We start from the raw sequence: 15,073 nt of genomic DNA, 5'->3' as shown, positions 1-15,073 counted from the left end.
TCCACCCTTCTTTCAGGAACCAAGGTGGAGGATCCTGTTGATGTGCTACTAGAATTCTCCTCATTGTAGTAGCTCCAACCTGGCGCCACTTACACACTGGGCATTCCGTTCAGCCGTCCGGCATCTGGGGGATATGCTTCCTGGTGGGAGGAGGAAGTCAACTGATAGTAGGAGATGCGCCCATCCTCCAGGCCAAGCGGCTCATTGCAAGAATCTGAGTAGAATAGTCCAAGATGGGAGAATGTTAAAGCAGTGTGATATGTCATTCCTGGAGTCCTCCCTCCCTCCTTCCTTCCTCCATCCATCCATTCCCCTGCCCTTCCATTGCCTATTTTCCTCTTTGCCTTCCTTCCTTCCTCCCTCCCCTTCTCCCTTCCTTCCATTCACATTTCCCCCTTGCTCTTCCTTCCTTCCATCTTCCCCTCCAGTGCCCTTTCTTCTCCTTCCCATTCCTTCCTTCCTTCACCTCTTCCTCCCTCTTCCTTCCCTTCCCTTCTACACATTTCTTCATTTTTCAGCTAGATAAAAAAAGTTGGATCTCTGTTTCTCTTTCTCTCTCTCTGTCTCTCATTCTCTTTCTCTCTCTCTTTCTCTCATTATCTCTTTGTCTCTCTCATTTTCTCTCTTTCATCCTTCCTTTCTCTCGCTCTTTCCCTCACTCTCTTTCTTTTTCTCTCTCTCTTTCTCTCTTTCTCTCTGTCCCTTTCTCTCTTTCTGTCTCTCTCTGTTTCTGCCTCCCTCTCATTCTCCATCTTTCTCTCTTTCTTTCTCTCTCTTTCTTTCGCTCTTTCTCTCTTTTTTTCTCTCTGTCCCTTTCTCTCTCTCTTTCTCTCCCTCTCTTTCTCCCTCTTTCTCTCTCTCTGTCTCTCCCCCTTACCTGGCAGAGTTGGACTTTGGGCTTCGGGCCAGGGCCTTCCACCGGGGGAGACCTGCAAGGGAGGAGATGCTACCTGGTGCTCTGGATACACACTCACACCTATCCCTTGATGAAAGGATGGAAGGGTGAAGTCTTGGATGGATGAAGAGGTGGATGGGATCAGACCTCCCCCTCAAAACTTGGGTTGGGTTGTCCCAACCCATAGGCACCCTGGGGTGGGTGTGTGGTTCTACTTACCATAGTGGGCAGGGCCTTGGAGACCTCCCCGTGTTTCGGTAAAGTCCACGGGCTGCAATGAAAGACCAGAAATGTGGTAAGAGAACCTCATATAGATCCTTTAGAAGATGCTTGGATGCGCTTACCTCCCCATAGTATGAGTTCCGATCCTCCATTGAGGGGAGACGTTGGTCCCATCCACCAACCCACCTCCCTTGGAAGCCAGCCTTTGGCCCAGGTTTCTCCGTAGGTTCGAATCCCACCACCACCACCTCCTCAACTCCATCCTTGATCTTCACCTGAGCACGCTGGGCATCATCGGGGGTCGCGTAGACGCGCAGCCGATCTCGTCGGCCCCGTCGGGGCAGTGAGCCACTCCATCACACCTCTGGCTGGGTTCAAGGCAGACTTCGGAAAAGGCACATGGGAATTGGGGAGTGGGGCAGGATTCTGGGGAAGTGGGGGGCTGGACGGAGGGGGCCACGCCTGGAACAGGGAAGGCGGAATGGATTAGAAGGATGTCCGTCCCCTTCTCTTTGTTCCATTCCCGTTCTTTCCCATCCCATCCTATCCTTTTCTTTCCATTCTGTTCCATTCTTTCCATCCCATTCTATTCTTTCTTTCCCATCCTGTCCCATCCCATCCCGTCCCACCCCATCCCATTCCCCTTCTTTCCATTCTGTTCCATTCTATCTATTCCATTCCATTCTTTCTTTTTTCCCATCCCAACCCATCCCACTCCACTCCATTCTTATTTCCATTCCATTCCATCCTTCCTTTCTTTTTTCTTTCTTTCCCATCCCATCCCATTTTTATATTCCCTTCTCTTCCATTCTTTCCATTCCATTCCATTCCATTCCATCCCATTCTTTCTTTCCCTTCCTGTCCCATTCTTTTCTTTCCATTCTATTCCATTCTTTCCATTTCATTCCATTCCATTCCATGCCATTTATTCCATTCCATTCCACTCTAATCCATTCCATTCTTTCCATTCTGTTCTGTTCCATTCCATTCTTTCTGTTCCATCCCATTCCACTCCACTCTTTCTATTCCATTCCATTCCCACCCGGGATGGACCGCTCTTGGCTCTGCCCCACCTCCGTCAATCCACTCACCGCACCGAAGCTCGTCCGAGAAGTCCCCGCAGTCGTCCACTCCATCACAGATGGCTCCGCGGGCTCCCGCAGCCACGCAGCGTCCATTCCGGCATTCAAATTCGCTGGCCCGGCATGGCCTAAATCCCGGACCGGAGGTCACCCACCCAGGCTGTTCCGAAGACACTGGGACAAAACCAGAGAGAGCAACAGTGAGTCTTGAGGACAAAACGTCTGTCCGAAAGGGTCCTCGGTGTATGACGTGTTCGCTTGGCGACAGCTGGTGCGGGGGAAAAGAGTGACTTTGGGCCCTCTTTCTCACTCGACGCCCGTCAAGTTATCCCCCTAGGCTGATACAACGCAAAATTCAGACCCTGTGGAATGACAATGCACGACACTGTGAAGTCCTCTTTTGTAACCACATAAGAGCCACCGTGAACCCAACCCCTGCAACAATTCGTTCATCGGCAGGGGAGCCAGGAAAGTCATCCCACGAGGCCCGACCCACTTAGCGACACAAAATTTGAACTCCATGGCGGTTGTACAATGAGGGGGCAAGTATATCTACAGATGCTGGGGGTTTGCAAAAGGCAGCAAGATGATGCTACAATTCCCACAATATCTGGAACATATAATATTATATCCCCTAATATTATATACACTAATATAATAACCAATAATATTATATACACAAAGATAATTTGGCAAATATCTTACTACTTACAGTACTAGTTATACACAAGTCATACAATCCTAGTCATACACAAATCCTTGGAGTTGTTAACCTAATCTGACGTAGCTTCTGCAATTTGCAACTCCTTCCCTATTACAACCTCGATCAGGGCAAATCAATCGATGCAATTTACATTGACTTCTGTAAAGCGTTTGATTCAATGGTTCATGACAAACTACAGTAGTCCCTCGCTATACCACGCTTCACCTACTGCGGCTTCACTTCATCGCGGGTTTCTGAGGAAGTCGATCGGCAGATTTAAACAGCCCACCGAACTCAATCGGCAGGTTTTTCAAAAAAATATATATCTAAAATTGTAAATACTGTATTTAAATACTGTATCTAAAATAAATACTGTGTGGGAAGGGTTTATAAACACTTAAAACAATGAAAACATACCAAACAATTGCAATATAAATACTTAAATAAGTACTATCAGTCGATAAATTCCCCATCGCGGATTTCACCTATCGCGGCCAGGTCTGGGACGTAACACCAGCGATAGGTGAGGGACTACTGTACTTCTGAAACTCAAATCCAGACTAATCCTCAAATACAGCTCATCCATCTGCTCCCAACACTGGAAGTTTTTAAAGCAGATGTTGGATAACATCTGTCTGAAGTAGTGTAGTTTCCTGCCTAAGCAGGGGGTTGGACTAGAAGACCTCCAAGGTCCCTTCTAACTCTCCTCCTCCTCCTCTTCCTCCTCCTCCTCCTCTTCTTCTTCTACCTTCTTCTTCTTCCTCCTCCTCCTCTTCTTAATTCTTCTTCCTCTTCCTATTATTATTATTGTTGTTGTTTTTGTTGTTCTTGTTGTGTTGTTGTTATTATTATTATTATTATTATTCCAGAGGGTTGTTGCCTCTTCGTTTATAAATATTATTATATCTTGGCATGCCACCAATACGTACTTGATTAAACAAATAAAATAATATAAATAAATAAATAAATAAATAATACATAAATTTAAATCATTCCGATGATGCTTTTCGCTTCCATTGTCGGGAACGGGCCCAAAGCTCCCATATCAAGAGTCGGCCCACTTAGTCTACACTTCGTATCCCTTCCTTCCTTCCTTCCTTTCTTCCTTCCTTCCTTCCTTCCTTCCTTCCTTCCTTCCTTCCTCTTCACTCCTCAGCCCACCTGGAAACCAAGCTGATCCCCCATCCCCACCTTTCCCGCAACCCAACAACTCCAGGCGCAGGAAGATGGCGTGGTGGAAATCGTGTGGCAGGAGGCGGACATATCGGGCGAGCACCATGCTCTGGAGTGTCCTGGCCACAGGGGTCGAGTCATCTGAGTTCCCTTGGAGGAGCTGTGGAGGAAAAAGACGAGAGGTGGAGAGTTCAGCCTAGTGCAACTGGCCCAACTCTGTCCTTCTATGATTCTGTCAAGGTCTCCTGGTCAAGAAGGGAGTTGGACTACAAGACCTCCAAGGTCCCTTCCAATTCTTTTAACCCACAATAAAATTATCCCATTTCAGGCCTGTTGGGAAGCACCTGCCAATGGGCTCTCCAAGAAAGAGATCCTCCTCCAGTTCATTGAGGTCTCCAGGCCGAGTCTTTGACCTTGGACACTGCCAGCCAGATCCAGAAGATCTGGAGTTCACTTGGACTTCTCTGCTTGTTCCTCAAGAGTATTACACCTACCTTGGGTTTGGGCCTAGAGATCCCAGAAGAGACCTCTTGGTAGTCATGCCATCTCGCCCCATCTAGGCTGAATTGGAGGAAGAAGCTGGTGACGTGGGCATCGGAGGTCCCCGCTCCTTGGATCACGACCCCTGGGGAAGATAGAAACATAGAAACATAGAAGTCTGACGGCAGAAAAAGACCTCATGGTCCATCTAGTCTGCCCTTATACTATTTTCTGTATTTTATCTTAGGATGGATATATGTTTATCCCAGGCATGTTTAAATTCAGTTACTGTGGATTTATCTACCACATCTGCTGGAAGTTTGTTCCAAGGATCTACTACTCTTTCAGTAAAATAATATTTTCTCATGTTGCTTTTGATCTTTCCCCCAACTAACTTCAGATTGTGTCCCCTTGTTCTTGTGTTCACTTTCCTATTAAAAACACTTCCCTCCTGGACCTTATTTAACCCTTTAATATATTTAAATGTTTCGATCATGTCCCCCCTTTTCCTTCTGTCCTCCAGACTATACAGATTGAGTTCATTAAGTCTTTCCTAATACGTTTTATGCTTAAGACCTTCCACCATTCTTGTAGCCCGTCTTTGGACCCGTTCAATTTTGTCAATATCTTTTTGTAGGTGAGGTCTCCAGAACTGAACACAGTATTCCAAATGTGGTCTCACCAGCATTCTATATAGTGGGATCATAATCTCCCTCTTCCTGCTTGTTATACCTCTAGCTATGCAGCCAAGCATCCTACTTGCTTTCCCTACCGCCTGACTGCACTGTTCACCCATTTTGAGACTGTCAGAAATCACTACCCCTAAATCCTTTTCTTTTGAAGTATTTGCCAACACTGAACTGCCAATACAATACTCAGATTGAGGATTCCTTTTCCCCAAGTGCATTATTTTACATTTGGAAACATTAAACTGCAGTTTCCATTGCTTAGACCATTTATCTAGTAAAGCTAAATCATTTACCATATTACAGACGCCTCCAGGAATATCAACCCTATTGCACACTTTAGAGTCATCGGCAAATAGGCAAACCTTCCCTACCAAACCTTCCCCTATGTCACTCACAAATATATTAAAAAGAATAGGACCCAGGACAGATCCTTGTGGCACACCGCTTGTAACCTGACTCTGCTCAGAATACTCGCCATTAACAATAACTCTCTGATGTCTACGCTTCAGCCAGCTGCAAATCCATTGAACTATCCAGGGATTAAGTCCAATCTTCACTAATTTATCTATCAGCTCTTTATGTGGAACCATATCAAAGGCTTTGCTGAAGTCCAGGTAGGCAATATCCACGGCACCACCTTCATCCAACACCTTTGTGACATAGTCAAAGAAATCAATGAGATTAGTCTGACATGATTTGCCTTCAGTAAAGCCATGCTGATTTGGGTCTAATAAGTTATTGTTTTTTAGGTGCTGATTTATCCTCTTTTTGAGTAGAGTCTCCATCATTTTAACTACAACTGATGTCAAGCTAACTGGCCTGTAGTTACCAGCTTCTTCTCTACTGCCCTTCTTGTGAATAGGCACAACACTGGCCATTCTCCAATCCTCAGGAACTTCTCCTGTTAACAAGGATTGGTTAAACAAATCAGTCAGGGGGGTAGCAATGACAGATCTGAGTTCTTTAAGAACTCTGGGGTGGATGCCGTCTGGACCCATTGCCTTATTTATCTTTAATCGTTCAAGTTCTTCTAAGACATCGGCTTCTAAGATCACTGGAGCTGAATCCGTACAGCTGGAAGCAATGCTATATCCCTCTATAGTATTATTTTGTAAGGTGTCTTTTGAGAAAACTGAACAGAAGTAGCTATTGAAATGGTCAGCGATCTCCTTATTCCCATTAATGCATGTATTATTCCCGGTACTAAGCTTCGTGATGCCGCAGTTTTTCTTCTTCTTATCATTAATATATCTGAAGAAGGTTTTATCCCCCTTCTTTACAGATTTGGCAATTTCTTCCTCTTTTGAGGCTTTAGCAGCATATATTATCTGTTTCGCCTCCTTCTGTCTCATTTTATATACCTCCCTATCAGCTATACTTCCAGACTCTTTATACCTCCTATAGGCAGCCTTTTTTTCATTGACTATAGCCCTTACATCATTGCTAAACCATAGCGGTTTCTTCTTCCTTTTACCTTTAGTTATTTGTCTTACATACAGTCCAGTGGCTTTTAAGATGGCCTTTTTTAATACAGTCCACTGGATGCTCGCTCCTGCCATTTTATCCCTCCCCTTTAATTCATTTTCTAAATATTCCCCCATTGCATTAAAATTTGTTTTTCTGAAATCCAATACTTTGGTTGCATTATAGGATTGCTCACAACGAGTTTTTACATCAAACCACAAACATAGATGGTCACTGCAACCTAAATTTTCTCCCACCTTGACATCTGAAACCCAATTCCCATTCGTAAAAACTAAATCTAGAATATTCTCCCCTCTAGTTGGTGTCTTAACCAGCTGTGCCAGAGCTGCTCCTGTAAAGGCCTCTACTATATTCTTACTTTTGCATGTAAGGGCACTGGGGATATTCCAGTCAACATCAGGCATGTTGAAATCACCCATAACCACAGTATCTCCCTTTACTGCCATTTGGGTAATTTCATCCACCATCTTGTTGTCATATTCCTCGGATTGCCCTGGAGGCCTATAGATCACCCCAATTCTAATGACAGAACCTTCTTTATTTTGCATGCAAATCCAGAGAGTCTCTAGATCTTGACACGTATTTTGAATTAGTGTTGTTTTTAGACTTTCTTTAATATAAATGGCTACTCCACCTCCCCTTCTCTCTATTCTATCCTTCCTATACAGTGTATATCCTGGTACGGATATTTCCCATTCATTAGAATGCTTAAACCATGTCTCAGTTATGGCAACCAGGTCCAAATTATCTCTAGATATTATGGCCATTAATTCACAGAGCTTGTTGCTCAAGCTTCGAGCATTTGTGCACATTACCCGAAGAACATTATTTTCGTTATTAGTTTGCCCCTTATCATCAACAACTACATCTATACAGTGATCTCTCGGTTAGCGCGGGGGTTACGTTCCAAGACCTCCCGCGCTAACCGATTTCCGCGTTATACTGGATGCGGAAGTAAAAACCACCATCTGCGCATGTGCGCCATTTTTTTCATGGCCGCACATGCGCAGATGGTGGAGTTTGCGTGTGGGCAGCGGGGAAGACCAAGGGAAGGTTCCTTCAGCCGCCCAACAGCTGATCTGCTCCGCAGCGCGGAAGCAGCGAGGAGCCGAAGATGGGGTTTCCCCGTTGCCGCGCTGCGGAGCGGATCAGGTGTTGGGTGGCTGAAGGAACCTTCCCTTGGTCTTCCCGCCGCCCAGGCAAAGGGGAAACCCCAAGATCACTTGCCGCTTGCCGCTTGCCGTATTGCAGCTTGGAGCCTTGCTTCGCCTCCTTCGCTGCAATACGGCAAGCGGCAAGCGATCTTGGGGTTTCCCCTTTGCCTGGGCAGCGCTGGGGCCATGCGGAGCCGCTCATCTAGGGGGGCGTGGACCGGCAAGGTGCCCTCCGCTCTCTCTCTTTCTCTCCCTGTTACCGGTGTGGTATAAGAGAGAGAAAGAAAGAGAAAGGAGGGCGACTTGCCAGTCCACGCCCCCCTGGATGAGCGGCCCTGCATGGCCCCAGCGCCGGACTCCGCCGTTGCCTCCGCCTCTGCAGCTGAGAGGCCACGTCCACCCCCTCCTCGGTGTCCCCGGCACCCAGCGTCCCCACGCCGCCTCCACCTCCCAGTAATGCGCCCGACCTCTGCCTCTCTCTTTCTCTCTCATATACCACGCCGGCAACAGGGAGAGAAAGAGAGAGAGAACTAGCGTGGACTTATTTTTTATTTTTTAATATTTTATTTTTTTAATTAATATTTTTTGAAAAACCGCGTTGCAGCGTTTCGCGCTAATCGAGACCGTGCTAATCGAGGGATCACTGTATTATTTGCAGCTCCCTTTTTATAAGCTTCCAAAAACTGCTTTATCCTCATTGGTCGGGGACAGAAATCATGCACATCAGTTACATCTCTGTCCCCTTTACCTAGTTTAAATGCCTGTCCAAAAAAGTTCTGAATTCCTCACCGAGCACCTGGGTACCTCTGTATGATGGATGCAAACCATCCCTCTTAAACAACTCCCTATTAGACCACCTACTGACATCATGACTTACATAGTCAAAACCTTCAGCTTTACACCACTGCCTTAACCACACATTAAACTCTCTGATACACGTTGTTTTTTTCTCTTGGCCACAAACCGGTAACACCTCTGAGAAAGTCACTGAATCAGTTATTTTACCCAGCTCCACACTTAGACATTGAAAATCTCTTTTTACTACATTAACATTTCTCTGGGACAAATCATTTGTGCCAAGATGCACCACCACATCAACGTTATTACCTTTACTCACAGTCTTAACAATGTTTGTAATCCGCCTCCTGTCCCTGCTGGCAGTGGCCCCTGGGAGACACCTCAGCACCTTAACCACATCCTTGCTCTGTCCCAAATCAACACCTCTAACGGTCGAATCACCCACAAGAAAATGTGTCCTCTTTTTGATGGGTTAGAAAATTCAAGGCGCTCAGAGGGCAGGAAGGAGAAAGAAAGGGAGATGGTGGGAGAGACAGAGGGAGGGGGAAGAGAGGAAGGGAGGGAGTGAAGGAGAGAGAGAAGGAGGGGGAGAGAGAAAAAGAAAGAGGGAGGGAAGAAGGGAAGGAGAGAGGGAGGGAGAGAGGGAGAGAGAGGGAGAGACGTGGAGAGAGGGAGGGGCAGAGAGAGAGGAAGAGAGGAATAGGAAAAGAGCGAGAGAGTGAGAGGGAGAAGGAAAGGGAGGGAGCAATGAGAGGGAAGGACAAGGAGGTGGAGAGATGGGACGGAGGAAAGGAGAGAGAGGGAGAGGGAAAGATGGAGATTGGGAGGGGAAGAGAGAGAGGAGGATGGGAGGGAAGGAGAGAAAGAGAGAGAGGAGGGAGAGAAAGAGGGAGAGGGAGGGAGGAAAGAAGGAGAGAGAAAGGAAGAAAGGGAGGGGAGAGGAAGGGAGGGAGGGAGGGAGAGGGGGAGGGAGGGAGAAAGAGAGAGGGAGAGAGGGCAGGGCAGAGAGAGGGGGGAGGGAGGCATAGAGGAAGAGAGAGAAAATAGAGAGAGGGACATAAAGGGAGGGAGAGGGAAAGAGTCAGAGAGGGAGGGAGTTAGGGAGAAAGAGAGAGAAGAGAAGAAAGGAGAGAGAAAGGGAGGGGGAGGGGGAAAGAGGGAGGGCACTATTTCCCATTTTACCCCAGTTTTCAACCAAAATCTCTTGGTGGAGCTTCAAGGAATAGCTGGAACCAACTATGAGCTCTAAAAAGAACTGGCCAAGGTGATGGCAGCCATGAATAGTCCCCATTCCATTCAGGCCCGACACTTACCTGTCAGGTTTCTGGGCTCCCCCAAATCCACTTGGAGGAAGGGAGGCCGAGAGAGCAGCTCTGGATAGACTTCTGCCGGAGGGGCCCATCCCTGCAAATCAACCCCAGGCAGCAGGCGGCCTAGAGGAGCAGCGTGCGCTGGGTTCTCCGGCTGTTGCGCCGAGGCAGTAAAGCTGGTGTCTGGCAGTGAGGCGATGCCCAGCGGACCATAGCAGAGATCTGTGGTAGAGTGAAAATGGATGAGGGGGGAAGTGGGAATATAGTCAGCGAGATTTGGGTGGCATGCCATTTCCAACAAAGTAATAATGCGGTACATGGGCTTCCTTACCGCCAAGCGGGGGCAAGGGGTATGTGCAGAGGGGAGGCACCGTGGAGAAGGGCACAGAGCTGGTGGTCCCCATGGGTCCCAGAGGAAGCGCGCTTGGGATGGCTGTCCGATTTTCCCCTGCAACAAAGCATGAGAAGGCATTCGACAGAGTAAGAAGGAAACATTCTTTATAATTAACACTACAACAGGTACTTACTAAGGATAAATAGATAAATAGAGCTAACGAGATTGAACAACGATGCATATTGGTATGACTGTGGGAATACCGGACTCTCTACTATCACCACACTATGTCCTCTCCCCATTGTTGAGGACTTACCCCCTTCTGTACAGTAACAACAGGCACCCTCTCGTCCCTTCACCAGCACTCGACCCTGTGGGATGGAAAGAGGGGGAAAATCCACGTAAACGTTTGGGGCGCCTCACGAGAGGTTGACAGAGGAAGGAAGGAAGGGGGCACCGTCTCACCTCGGGGCAGCCCACGGCACCATAGGGACAGTACTGGGAGCATTGGACGGTGAGGTTCGGCAAACACTGGCAGACCTGGCACTGGCCCGATCGCCAGCGGTCCCCGATGGTGTGCGCGCGTCCATGGTACTCGCAGTCTTCGCACGGCTCCGTCTGGCATCTGTGGGGGACCAGAAGGAGAATACCTTGGACCCCCATAAGGTAGCAGGTAATAGAGGGATGGAACAAAAAGATGTGAAGTTCTATATTCTAAGTGAGACGTTTCCCTTGTTTCAAGATTCTCTATTCTAAGCAGGATGTTTTCCCCATTTCCCCCATTCTCTATTCTAAACGGGATGTTTCCCTCGTTTCACCATTTTCTATTCTAAGTGGGACGTTTCCTTCCTTTCCCCCTTCTGTATTCTAAGTGGGACATTTCCCCCGTTTCACCGTTCTCTACTCTAAGCTGGACATTTCCCTTGTTTCACCGTTCTCTATGCTAAGCAAGACATTTCCCTCCTTTCACCATATTTATCTGAATATTCGTTCGTTTGGTTTTCTGTGTGGCATTTGGGAGGGCGGGTGGTGTGGACTCACCTCCGGGCCTTGCGGTAAATGCCTCGGCACTGCCGTCCATTGCCGTGTTTGGTGGGGTTGTTGGGGCTGCGGAAAGACCACTGGATACTCTGCACCCCACATGGACCGAGACATTCGCCCCAAGGCGACCAGGCTGACCATCCGCAATTCACTGGACACCAAGGGAGAATAAGTTTAAGCATGGGGACATTTAAGTGAGATGCTTCCCTCATTTCACCATTCAATAAAATTAAAATTACATGAATAAAATTTTTAAACATTTAAAAAATTGAATTTTTTTTAAATTAAACTTTAAAACTACTTTAAAACTATTTTAAAACTTTAAAACTTCTTTAAAACTGTAAAACTACTTTAAAACTGCCTTAAAAACTGAAAAACCCTAAAAAACTGAAAAAACAATAAAAATTAAAAAACTAACAAAACTATCAAACCAAAAAACCCTAAAAAACTAAAAAAAACTAATTTTTTAAAAAACCCTTAGAAACCTTTAAAAAGTTAAAAAACTAAAAAACATTTAAAAACTAAAAAACTAAAAAACTTAAAAACTAGGAAACTAAAAAACTAAAAAAACTAAAAAATAAAAAACTAAAAAAAACCTTAAAAACTAAAGAAACTAAAAAAATGAAAACTAAAAAAACCTAAGAAAACTAAACTAAAAAACTAAAAAATCTTTTTAAAAACCCTAAAAAGTATATTCTAAGTGAGATATTTCTGGCCATATGGCTGGCAAGCCACTCCTACTCAGTCACATGCCCACAAAATAAACCACGCCCACTGAGCTGGGGCTGACCTGTGCATTCTGGGTTCTGTCGGCAACGTTTCATCTGTCCATCCTGACAGGTGCAGATCCGGCAGTTGACCTTGACCAGTTGGCCGGGCCAGTAGCGGATGCCGCCCACTTGACATGGGCATTCTCGTGGGCGCACACACCGCTGCTCGCCATTCAGGACCAGCCCTTCTGGACACCAGCAGCCTGCAGATATAACAACGTTGAATCTCCACTATCCTTTGCCTTTATATTGCCTGAAAGTATAACAACATTGATTCTCCACACCCCGTTTCCCACCATCCTTTTCCTTTATATACTGCCCAGAAGTGGTACAACGTTGATTCTCCACACCCCATTCCTCATAATCCTTTGCCTTTTACCTGGTCGGCAGGGCCTGTCCTTCCGGCATCTTGTCCGGCTGGAGAGTTCGGTGCAGGAAGTGGGACAAGGGGCGCACTTCTGGTTCACTAGCTCGCCCGGGCAAGAGGAGGCATTCAGACAATCCTCACGTTGACACGGCTCTGCCGAGAGAAGAAGATCAAGCTGGGATAAATCAATCTGAATAGATCGATCAATCGGATTCGAGCTGGCACAGGATCTCAGAGCCTTGTTGGATCCGCACACCTCACACCGATCGATAGGCAGAATGACAGTATAGTGGAATCACGACAGAATAGGAGAAGCCCAGATAGAATAGCAGGATGCAATAAAAATATTTTTTTAAAAAAAATAAAAACTAAAACTAAAAAACTGGGAAAAAAATAAAAAAAATAAAAACATGAAAAACTAAAAATTAAAATTAAATAGTAAATCATAAAAAACAAAGAACTAAAAAACAAAGGAATAAAAAAATAAAAAATAATGGAAATTAAATAAATAAATAAAACTAAAATAAATAAATAAATAAAAACTAAAAACCTAAAAACCTAAAAATTAAAAAACTGAAAAAACAAAGAAATAAAAACTTTAAAACTAAAAATACTAAAACACTAAAAGCTAAAAAACTAAACAAATAAAAATTAAAAACTAAAAAAAACTTTTAAAAAATTTAAAAAAGTAAAAAGTAAAAAAAAGTAAAAAAATAAAAACATAAAAACATTTAAAAAACCTAGAAAAATTAAAAAACCCTAAAATTCTAAAAAACCAAAAATCAGTAAAAAACCTAAAAACACTAAAAAAGCTAAAAACTAAAAAAAACAGAAATTGTTGAATCTCCACACCCCATTTCCCACGATCCTTTGCCTGCCCAGAAGAAGTAATAATAATGATGATGATGATGATGATAATAATAATAATAATAATTAATAATAATTAATACAGAGAGGGTTGGGCATACAAATCTAATAAATAAAAAATAATAAATAAATAAATAAATAATAATAATTTATTAAATTTGTATGCTGGCCCCTCCCCGAGGACTTGGGGAGGCTCACAACAACATAAACAGTGTACAAATCCAATTTTAAAATGCAATTTAAAATCCTTATAATAAAATAAAATAATCACACAATCAATCAAACCATACACCAGCCTTGACAATTGGAGTGTGTGTTAGTTTCTCCATGCCCGGGCAACAAAGATCAGTTTATAATAACGTACGAAAGGCGAGGAGGTTGGGGACAGTCCTAATCTCTGGGAGGAGTTGGTTCCAGAGGGCCGGGGCCACCACATTGTTTAGCTGATGGGACCAGGAGAAGGCCAATTCTGTGAGACCTAATCGGCTGAGGGTGTATCCACGGATTATCATCTGACCGACTTACGGATATCAATTGAGCCGGCAGATCCATCCAGCCCTTCATTGCAGTGGCGGCCTCCATTCTGGGAGGGGATGCATTCACGGTGGCGCACCACCACACCGCGGCAATCTTCCGTGCAGTTCGACCATGTGGCCCATTCTCCCCACCGTCCGTCCACTATTCGGGAGAGAGAGAGAGAAAAAAATTACTGACTGCCCCCAAAATCAATCTATCTATCTATCTATCTATCTATCTATCTATCTATCTATCTATCTATCCATCCATCCTTCCTTCTTTCTTTTTCCCTCTCTCCCTCCTTTGCCTTCCTTCCTTTCTCCCTCCCTCCGTGTTCTTCCTTCCTTCCTTGTTTCTTTGTTTTTTCATTTTCTTCCTTCCTTCCTTTCTTCCCTCCTTCTTTCTTTCTTTCCTTCCTTCCATTTCTTTTTTCTTCCTTTCTTTCCTTTCTTTCCTTCTTCTTCCTTCCGTTTGTTTTAATTCCTTCTTTCCTTCCTTCCTTCCTTTCCTTCTGTTTTGCTTCTGTGCCACCACTAGTTGCCTAAATTTCATTATCTTTCTTCTTTCGTCTTTCTTTCTTTCCTTCCTTCCATTTCTTTTTTCTTTCCTTCCTTCCTTTTTTCCTCTCTTCCTTCCCTTCCTTCCTTCCTTTGTCCCTCCCTCCTTTTCCTTCCTTCCTTCCTTTCCTTCTGTTTTGTTTCTTCTGCGCAACCATGGAAACCAAATCTCATGCCGATGTGCCCGCGTGAGAGAGATTTCATGCATCTTGATGCCCGCTCTTACCGGGACAAGCCACGCGGAAGCACTGCTGTGCCTGTGTCTCCTCCCCGAGGCAGTGGCGCAGGACATCATCTGCCCGTCGCGTGCAGCTCCTGCGCCGGATCTGCAGCCCCGTCCCACATGAGCGGCTGCACGCGCTCCAGGCTGCCCAGGGTGTCCAGAGGCCGCAATCGCGCTCATCGGAAGGCAGCCAACCCGACGCTTCCGTCCCATCCGCACAGTTAGCCAAACCGTTGCACACCTGCAGGGGGACGTGAAAGGCATGAGAGGCAGCCATTTTATGTCAGGTTTGAGGCGGTGGCCATTTTGGAAGGTGCCATAGAGCTGAGGTGGCCATTTTGGGACTGGTAAGGGGTGGCAGCCATATTGGAGGGGCACCATAGAGCTGAGACGGCCATTTTGCAATG

The 15,073-nt window shown here is 45.5% G+C and overlaps 1 protein-coding gene across 1 annotated transcript in view; it reads right to left on the bottom strand.

The window, feature by feature from the left end:
* LOC139153202 (SCO-spondin-like) overlaps positions 1 to 15,073 on the bottom strand; it is a 104,811-nt gene that overhangs the window by 58,663 nt on the left and 31,075 nt on the right. The window contains 16 exon segments of the mRNA XM_070726836.1: positions 94 to 214; positions 878 to 929; positions 1,115 to 1,166; positions 1,393 to 1,579; positions 2,209 to 2,373; positions 4,094 to 4,235; positions 4,603 to 4,700; positions 9,995 to 10,213; positions 10,323 to 10,439; positions 10,642 to 10,696; positions 10,791 to 10,950; positions 11,367 to 11,517; positions 12,157 to 12,339; positions 12,516 to 12,656; positions 13,896 to 14,048; positions 14,670 to 14,907. Of these exon segments, the coding sequence (XP_070582937.1) occupies positions 94 to 214; positions 878 to 929; positions 1,115 to 1,166; positions 1,393 to 1,579; positions 2,209 to 2,373; positions 4,094 to 4,235; positions 4,603 to 4,700; positions 9,995 to 10,213; positions 10,323 to 10,439; positions 10,642 to 10,696; positions 10,791 to 10,950; positions 11,367 to 11,517; positions 12,157 to 12,339; positions 12,516 to 12,656; positions 13,896 to 14,048; positions 14,670 to 14,907 (2,234 nt within the window).

This window comes from Erythrolamprus reginae, chromosome Z, assembly GCF_031021105.1.
Source record: "Erythrolamprus reginae isolate rEryReg1 chromosome Z, rEryReg1.hap1, whole genome shotgun sequence".
Lineage (NCBI taxonomy): Eukaryota > Metazoa > Chordata > Lepidosauria > Squamata > Dipsadidae > Erythrolamprus > Erythrolamprus reginae.
This window is presented reverse-complemented; position numbering and strand designations above follow the sequence as displayed.